Raw genomic sequence first — 9,637 nt, 5'->3', positions numbered from 1 at the left:
TGTCTGGCCGTAATTAAGGCATCGGGCGTATCCATGGAATCGGCGAGATCCCCGTCTATCTGGGATGCTTCCTCGGCTCTGGCACGGGCCGACAGCTTGAATGGATAATAATAATATACGTAAGTGTGTGATAAAAATAGACAAAGTATAGATAGGCTCTGGCACGGGCCGACAGTTTGAATGGATAATATACGTATGTGTGTGATAAAAACAGACAAATTATAGATAGGCTCTGGCACGGGCCGACAGTTTGAATGGACAATATACCTAAATGTGTGATAAAAACAGACAAATTATAGATAGGCTCTGACACGGGCCGACAGTTTGAATGGATAATATACGTAAGTGTGTGATTAAAACAGACAAATTAATGACATATTCTAAAAACGTTGCTAAATCATATTAAGAAATTAAGGAGCATGTTGCTGTTTAATTGATTTGTTTAGGGTTTTTATGCATGTTATTTTGATATTGTTATTGTTGTTTGGGGGGGGGGGGTATTTTTTGTTGTAAGAAGGGTTGTTATTGCCTTCTGGTTTATTTGTTTGTTTGTTTTGTTTGTTTGTCTGTTTGTTTTTTGTTGGGTTTACTTTAAATTCTTTTTATTTTTATTTTTAAAAATGTTAGATCTGGGGTTTTTTTCGTTTTTTTTTTTTTTTTTTTGGTTTGCTATTTTGATTTGGTTTGTTTCGTTTTTGGCTGTTGTTTTGTATGTGGTTCTTTTTGGTTTTTGTTTTTGTTAGTTTTTTTTTTTTTTTTGTTTTTTTGTTTTTGGTTTTAGTTTCTGTTTCTGGGGGGGTGTATTTTTTCTTTTTTTTTCTGGTGTTTTTGTTTAAGCTTCCTTCTCGTTTTGTATTGTTGTATTGTTTGTTCCATTGTTTGTTTATTTTTTGTATTTTGTTTGTTTGCATGGTTTTTTTTCTAGCCTCAGGTTGTTTTTTTTTTGTATATGTTTTTGTGCTTTTTTGTTTTATTTTTCTTCTTTTTTTTGACTTTATTTCCTCTTTGTTGTTGTTGTTGTTGTTGTTGTTTATTAGTTTTGTTTTGTCTTGATTTGGGGGTTGCTTGTTTGGGGGTGTTTCTTGTTTGGTTTGTTTTGTTGCTGCTCATTTTCGACCAGAAGAGAGTTGAAAATCAAAGCATGAGATTGACCAATCTTTAAAGAGTAACTCTACGCACAGGTTTGCATGATGATCATTGCTTTAATATTGTTTTATTAGCAATAAATGCTGAACAATTGACTGAACTAATCATAAGCGATAGCTATACAAAATGGCCAAACTAAGATTGGAAAATAATCTTAAATACTGTTGTCTATTATCAACACCTGAGGAAATGTTATACTAGTTTTATACTAGGTAATTTTATTCAAGGGGGACTAGAATCCCGATCGCTCTAAGATTTAAACAAACCTATATAGCTATATGGTGGGGGGGGGGGTCGTTCCTGATGGATTAGCTGGTAGAGCACTCGCTTCACGTGCAAAAGGTCTGAGATTGATAAAGCGTGAAGTCGAGGTTTTTTACTGACCCCTCTCCACCCAGCAGTAATTGGGTAGCTGGGTCTGTAAGATCTGACAGAAAGTACTTTGCGATAGACTTGCGTCGTATTCAAAAGAGAGTAAAAAATGATATTGTCCGTTTCATGCTATGGAAACCGGGATAAACTCCGCTCCAGGCGCCTAATGGTTCTGAAATCTACATAGCTTCATCATACAAACGTTTGTTTGTTTTTTTAAAGAAAAGATTCAAATTCTCACTCACCTCTGCTCTCTCCAGTCTGATTTGTCTACTTCTTGCAGTCTGAGCACGGGATTGGGCACTGCCCTCCCGCTTTTCATCACCCTCCGCCAATGACATCAATCTCGTCATCAGTTTCAGATGTTGCCCAGGGTCCACCTCTGACGTCTTCCTGTCTGTGGGTTCACGTGGTCGGCTTGTAGATTTGGCTGTCTCTACCTTTGCCTCCCTCTGAGGAGATTTCCCAGCTGTCTCTGCAGCAGGTTTTTTAGAAATATCTTTGATGGTAATCGGCCCTTTAGCGGCAGACGCTGGTTTTGTGGCCGCAGTTTTTAATCTCGCAGCTGCGGTTACTTTAGTCTTTTGTTTATCAGTAACTCCGAAAGCTGCATTGGTTCGTTGAGGTAGGGTCGTAGCTATGTCTACAGGCGCGGCGCGTGGTTTACGGTTTGCGGTTTTCTTCTTCACTGGCATCGTATGCAAGATGTCACCGGCTTTTTTAAAGGCGTTGTTTGCACCGCTCTGATCCATGAGCATAAACCCTTGCGGGTTCCCCCTTCTTCTGACTGGCACTTCCGGTTCAGAACTGGCGTCGGAATCATCCTCGTCCTCATCCTCTTCTTCTATGACGTCATGTCGTTTATGGTCATCGACTTTTGACCGTTTTTCCGCTTCAGTGACGTGAATTTGAACTCCCTTTTGAGAATCGTCGATTTTGTCTGTAGTTTTAGCACCTGGTTTAGATTTTGATTTTTCTTCTTGCTTTTCTTTCTCTGTTGGTTTCTTATTTCCATCCCTCTCTTTTTCTTTCTGTTCATCCTTTATTTCGTCTCCTCTGGCTGTGTCAGATTTTGCCGCATCTCTTGCACTGTCACCATCCTTTGACCCCAAGTCCAGCAACGGCACAGCTGCGGCGGCCACCATTGATTCATCCAGGGTATGGTCCAGACCATCTGCTTTGTTTCTTGCTGTGTCCACCAGCTCTTCCACAGCATCCAGAGCTTTCTGACCTTGACCTGGTGAAGCATTGACAGAATCACGTTTCTCTTCTGTCATTCCGGCAGACCCGGATCTTGAATTATCCAACTCCAGAAGAACGCTCTGCTCCCGCCTGGGTCTCATACTCGAGGAGAGTGTTGGTTCCCTTGGTGGTGGAAGGGGTGGTGGTTTTTCATCCTTCTCTGCTGTTGTTTTTGTTGTGTCTTTCTCTTTAGAACTTGGAACAGGATCGTCTTGCCTACTAATATCCTCAGCTGATGTCGGAGTCACATGACCTGAATCAGTTCCGCTTGGCTTAATTTCGTCTTTTTTAGGTGATTGATTTATTTCTTCGTCTTTTTTCTCCTCTGTTTGTTTATCTCCTTCTTTTGATTCGTCAACAGATCCGTATCTCTTCAAGGCTTTAGTCTTTTCCTTTTCCTCGGCATCAGCGTTTTTCTTTGCTTCTTTCGCTTCTTTCTCCTGCTTTTTCCTCTCCTCTTTTTGTCTCTTCGCTTCTTCTTTGTCTTTCTGCTTTTGTTCTTGCTTTAATTGAGCCTCTGTCTTCTCGGGTTTTTCCGACTCAGTGGCAGCCGCGGCTATAACAGCCGCTGCCGTCCCAATGGCCGCCGTTTCATCCTGAGTTATCTTCCCACCGTCGCCATCTTTAAACTTGACTTCCTTCCTATCCTCCATCTCAATTTGTTCCCCGCCTTGTCCTGGCGAAACTTTCTTATCCGTTGCTTTTTTCGTCTGTTTTGATTCAACTTTTTTCTTAACTTCTTTTTTCTCTGTTGGTTTCTTTGACGTTTCCTTCTCTTTTCTGTCTTTCTTATCGGCTGTTTCGTCAACAACCACCGCTGTAGCAACAACTCCTGACGCTGTTAGAGGATCTTGTATTTCATCTTTGGTTTTATTATTCGTCTTTTCATTTTTCTTCTTGCTATCCTGCCTGCGTGTCTGCTGTTTCCCTTTGGTCTTCTTCCCCTTCCCACCTTTACCCTTCTCCTTTCCTTCCGTCTCCGATACTACAACAACCGCCGCAGCAGGAGGAACGCCTTCAAACTGGTCTTTGGATGGTTTGGCCAGGTCATCTCCCAGCTTTTCCCGTTCTTCGTTCAACATGTTGTCATCGACTTCTTGTATTTTGTCAATGTCCACCTCCTCGTAATCACCGTCGTCACTGCCCCAACTCCTGTCTCCGTCGTCATCTGGTGAAATAGAAAATTTAAAAAACGTGAACTTTTATCGAAATAGCGCAATAACCACTCACTGATGTACACAAAATGCTTTGCAAAAAGATTTTAAGCCAATAATGAACATCTAGGACGAGATATGTTGTCTGTAAGACGCTACTACATTCTAGACAGATACAACCCGGTTGCAAGTCAGGCACTCATTTTACGCCGGAGTAAGACTAGAGAATGTGAGTGAAAAGCCTTTTCCAAGAACTCAACTTTATGCCGCGCACAGCGAGACGAACCAGGGTTCTACATTTCTAAAGGCGAGTTTTCAATCCCAAGGCCACAATGCCGTAGACATAGGTGTAAGGAAACGATGGTGGTGGATAGAGTACACAAGATGACCGGAAGTAGTACGACAATGAGGTACTGGATTGGAACACGCAGGGAAATGGATCAGGCTGAAATCCATGTTCTTCTTGAATGAGGGTTGTATTATCAATACTATTATTATTATTATTATTATTATTATTATTATTATTATTATTATTATTATTATTATTATTATTATTATTATTATTATTATTATTATTATTATTATTATTATTATTATTATTATCATTATCATTATCATTATTATTATTATTATTATTACTATCATCATTATTATTATTATTATTACAACGATGAAAATAATGATGATAATGATGATGATGCTGATGATGGTGGTGATGCTGCTGCTGCTGATGATGATGATGACGACGACGACGACGACGATGATGATGATGATGATGATGATAAAAAGAAGGAATAATCAATTCATACCTCTGGAGTAGGCAGAGGACTTGGTACGACTGACCCTTGACCTAGCTGTTCTGGCTGATTTCCTAAACCGTGCTGACCTCCTGGAGCTCACCATTCCCTTCATCTTACGCATCAGTTTGGCGCTATTTTTGTCTTTTTCGCCCTTTTCTTCAATTTCTCTAGCACTCTTTAACTCTTTACGCCCGTGCTTCTTGGCAAACGCCATATCATCTGCATCTTTCTCGCTCTGTGAAGGAATGAAATGTTTGAGAATCTTAAGCTCAATATGGCATCTACGTTTACTGAATTTATTTTATACAACTGATGCTATTAAAACACGAGTCGACGACGTCTCCTACCTCATCCCTCCCCGTCCCTAACCCCTCCTTCTCCCATGCCAGGTAAAAAAAATGTTTTCGATAAAAATTGAGCTTTGTATAGCGCAATATCCAATAAATGTGCTCAAAGAGCTTTACAAGGGTCTGAGGCAACATTTAACACGTAGGACGGGACATGCCGCCTGTTAGGCGATATTACAATTTTTCGGACAAAGACACTGCTGTTAACGGCTAGGTACTCATTTTACACCTGAGTACGATGAGAGAATGTGAGTAAAGAGCCTTTTCCAAGGACTCAACTATGCGCCGAGCGCGAGGCTCGAACCCAAGACCTTCCGATCCGAAAGCGAGTGTCATACCACTGGACCATATAGCCGCACAGGTACATTTGATTGTTTCTTTCATCCCAGAAAATTAATATTATTGTCCCCACAACATAGTCATCGTTAACTTATATATAGCCTGACACTAAGACTTGTCTTTTGACGTCATTGTAGATAAGTACAGTGTCAAGTGAGTTGTCTTTTGTAGTGGTCAAGGAAACAAATGTGAGGTTGGCTGAGAAAACATGGGAAGATGCGGCAAGATTCGATATGAGATATACGAGCCAAAATCGAAAATCAAGTGTTTCCCATAGCAACAAATTTTATTCAGAAATAAATTCATAACTTGGGTTCTAATAGACACAGAAAGAAAATTTTAAGTGGTAAATGATCAGAAAGATGTTGTCTATACTACACTACTGCATACATAACTCTATTTATGAACTTTGCGCATCTTTCCGGGTTTTCTCAGCCAGCCACACAAATAATCCCATTGGTCGACATGTTGAATACAACTCACAATAGGTTTTCTTTTGTTTTGAGCACATCAAGATTAATGTTATGACAAGTCCGATACACTCAAAATTATCTGACTAGATGGAGCGCCAATCGTTCATTGATTACAAAGGTTTGGGAACGCCAAGACCATGTGATACTACAAAAAGAAGTTTACCTGAAAAAGTCAATGCAATACAACTGAACTATTGAAATACATCGCATCTTCTCAATTACTTTAAGGTCTTAAACTAATGAAATCAAATTTTTTTGAACATTGGAACACGCAGGACGAGGCATGACGACTGTTAGGCGATATTACAATAATTATTTTTCTGACAGAGACAACGCTGTTAATGACCAAGTACTCAGTTTACACCTAAGAACGTTGATAGAATGTCAGTAAAGAGCCTTTTCCAAGAACTCATGTTCTACCTGAGCTATACCTGAGCAGGACTCGAACCCTGAACCTTCCGGTCCCAAGGCGAGTGTCATACCACAAGACCAAAAAACCACAATTTGTCTACCATAGCCTAACAATAGATTATCAACAACAAAAGACATAGCTTCTAATAATTTGTTGTTTTTAAATAGGAAACGAATTTTGCATCTATATCTTTTAAGTCTAGAATGTTCAGGTTCCACAGAAAAGACAAGACTTTATGGTTCATGGGTGAAATTTGGATTGGGACAATTATAAAAAGATTTGCCCAATTTCAATTCATTACTCTCTCTCTCTCTCTCTCTCTCTCTCTCTCTCTCTCTCTCTCTCTCTCTCTCTCTCTCTCTTTCTCTCTCTCTCTCTCTCTCTCGCTCTATCTATCTATCTATCTATCTATCTCTCTATATTTCTATCTATCCATCTCTCTCTCTCTCTCTCTCTCTCTCTCTCTCTCTCTCTCTCTCTCTCTCCCTCTCTCTCTCTCTCTAAATATATATATATATATTATATATATATATATATATATCCCTGTCTCTCTTGTTTCCTCTCTCTCTCTCTCTCTCTCTCTCCTTCATGCTCTCTCTCTCTCTCTCTCTCTCTCTCCCTCTCTCCTCTCTTTTCATATCTCAGTATCTGTCTATCAATATATCTATCTATCAATCTATATATCTATTTATTTATTTATGTATCTTTCTGTGGTTTTTTTTTTTCTTCTCTCTCGCACTATCCCATCTTTTCCGTCAAGAAGAACACATTTTTCCAACAAGATTCATATCCACCACACTCACCGTTCCAGAGCTTGAAAGCGTCTTCCGTCCAGTACTTCCACCTCCCTCTCCATCGACCTCATCGTCCTGAAATAAGTAAGATATGTACAATTTTGGTCCAGATGGAATGGAATCAAAGCTGTCATAAAATTCATATGACCCTATAGTAATATGAATAAGGACGCCACAAAAAAGGTCATGAAAACGCAATGTCATCACATTTTGCTAACAAAACGGCCGATAGCCACTCTGCCTGTTCTACAAACCAAATCCTTCAGATTTTGGAAATTGCCATATTCCTGAAAACGACGGTTAATCACGAAAGACACATATATTAAGTAAAGAAAAAAATTCCTGTAATAGATTTTTGGACATTAAACATAAAATGAAAATGATCTCTATTTTGTTAAAGCTCTTTGCTCATAAAGTTTTGTCTTTAACAGGTCGTATCCCATATCTATGTTCCTTATTTTTCACTTTGCCCCAGCTAATTCTCGAAAGGTTAGGCTCCTTAAACTCTCACCTCCAATCCACTGTCCGGGGACTCGCCGGACTCCTTCCAGACTTTCTTAACCTGTCCATCTTTGTCGATGACCCAAACTCTCTTCCTTTTATCCAGTCGCCTCTTTCCTCCTTCAGACTTGGGCCTTTTGATTTTTGGAGGCTCGTCCGGGATGATGTTTCCGTCTTTGTCTCGTCGTCTGCCGTCACCCATTATGGTGATAGAAACAAATGGAGGTCTGTCGCCTCTCGCTAATCTGGGAGTGTTGAGTTAGTAGGAGTTATATGTAGTTACACACTCATGGATACATTTACACACATGGGTACACTGACACACTCAAGCCTGTCTACTTAAATTTTCAAAAGTCAGCAATTACAGAACAAATATATTAGTATTTCGGATGTGACAAAATAGTTATCCTTAAGAATAACTTTCAATATTAACCGGGTAAATGCAGCTTCAAAGTCCTCATTAGGTTATGTGATTTAACATCAAACTTTTGTTTTTGTTTTATTAGAAAGATTTAAATATATTTAACTACTGTTGTTTTATTGAATTAATTACATTTTAAACGTTCTGTAGTTTGGGTCAGCACTGTGTAGGGCTACGAATTTTTTGAAGTAGTAGACATGCCTGGATTGACACACTAGGATTTATGTAATATAATGTGTAGACAGAATGCGGTTGACGTCACACTCCTGCCTGTTTATTGTCTTTTTTGGGGGGTAAGAGAGGGTTGCCATTTTCAGAGGTAAAAAGTTATCACCTCATTAGATCTAATGGTTAATGCCACTCATATTCATATATTGCGTGGAAGTCATTCACTATTATTTTGCAAGGTACAGCTAGTGAGTATTTGACATTGGCCTCATGCTGTCTATTGGAGGACTGGACGGATTTCGCTTTGTCCTCTCAAAATAAGCTGGTTGTTATTTATTTACATTTACACTTGTTATCTCAGTTGCATCAAACCACTGTGTTTGACGTAGCTTATTATTTGCCATACCGTGTTTGACAGAGTAAAAGATATTCTGTCGAACTCTGACAAAAACACTTTTTCCATATAGGCTAGAAAATTTTTACTTCAAATACCAATAAATCAAAATGACTCCTGGGCTGTCAAAATTCAAGGTAGTGTTTAGATTAAAATATATTTCCATGATTTCGCATATATAATCAATAGATTCAGACAAAAGGTTTGCTTTGGAGCCGACAAAAATATATCATTTTAAAAGTTTTTGATAATCATAAAATGGTAATTTATGAGAACCCTGTAAGATCAATATATAAGAACAGTGTCATTTGAGAGGACAAGACCACCAATCAATTAAGTCTCAGTTATTACTCATCATCAACGTTTCATGTATTGTTATGACAACAACGATGAAGGAGAATGCGTTTGCTGCTTGTTTCATTCCCTAGTCATGTGACTGAATTGGTAAATACACATACAAGAATAATACCTCAACATGATGGATAATGGTTTTCAATAGTTGTGTGATTTGTGAGATTTTTGCATCTCTTAAAATCATGAAGCCAAAAAATAATGTGTACATGAGATTTTTTTTATTAGGATGGTGTTTATTGTATAAGACACAACTAAGGGGCATAAATAGTTACAATCGCATTCCCGTTATAGTAACCATCATCTTTTATCCATTGTTATGACAACATTTTATGGTTTGCCGAAAAAGTACACCTGTCCAGCAGTTTGTAGCTTTCGTTACCTTATACCTGACACTTTCCTATAATTATTTCACATTACAAGGCGACGATCATCGACCATTAAGAAAGAGAAAAGTGAATATCGTCACTAGTACTCAAAGTAACAATATCTCTTATTTACTGTGCTACTGAATACAACTCACTTTTCACTTCAGTCGGTACTCATTGCCTTGGATTGTAACAAAATCTATTAGTCAACATCAGACTATAAGTTTACGAAGGCGTTGGACAGTGAGGAATAATAAAAAAGTAAGTATGGTTATGACAACATCAAAGATTAAAAGGTTATTACCAAATACATTAGATTGCGAAATATACAAATCTATGAATTTTTGATTGGGTT

The 9,637-nt window shown here is 38.6% G+C and overlaps 1 protein-coding gene across 1 annotated transcript in view; it reads right to left on the bottom strand.

Moving 5' to 3' along the window:
- LOC144970614 (uncharacterized) overlaps nt 1–9,637 on the bottom strand; it is a 36,337-nt gene that overhangs the window by 8,476 nt on the left and 18,224 nt on the right. Inside the window, exons 9-13 of the mRNA XM_078910429.1 lie at nt 7,591–7,825; nt 7,089–7,154; nt 4,724–4,949; nt 1,764–3,928; nt 1–95 (exon numbers count right to left, since the gene is read on the bottom strand). The exon at nt 1–95 is cut by the window's left edge and continues 81 nt beyond it. Coding sequence (XP_078766555.1) covers nt 1–95; nt 1,764–3,928; nt 4,724–4,949; nt 7,089–7,154; nt 7,591–7,825 — 2,787 coding nt within the window. The remainder of the gene's footprint in view (nt 96–1,763; nt 3,929–4,723; nt 4,950–7,088; nt 7,155–7,590; nt 7,826–9,637) is intronic.

This window comes from Berghia stephanieae, chromosome 4 (assembly GCF_034508935.2).
Source record: "Berghia stephanieae isolate SIO BIC M18660-M18661 chromosome 4, UCSD_Bste_1.3, whole genome shotgun sequence".
NCBI lineage: Eukaryota > Metazoa > Mollusca > Gastropoda > Nudibranchia > Aeolidiidae > Berghia > Berghia stephanieae.
Note: the sequence above shows the minus strand (reverse complement) of the source record. Positions and strands in the feature narration are given on the sequence as shown.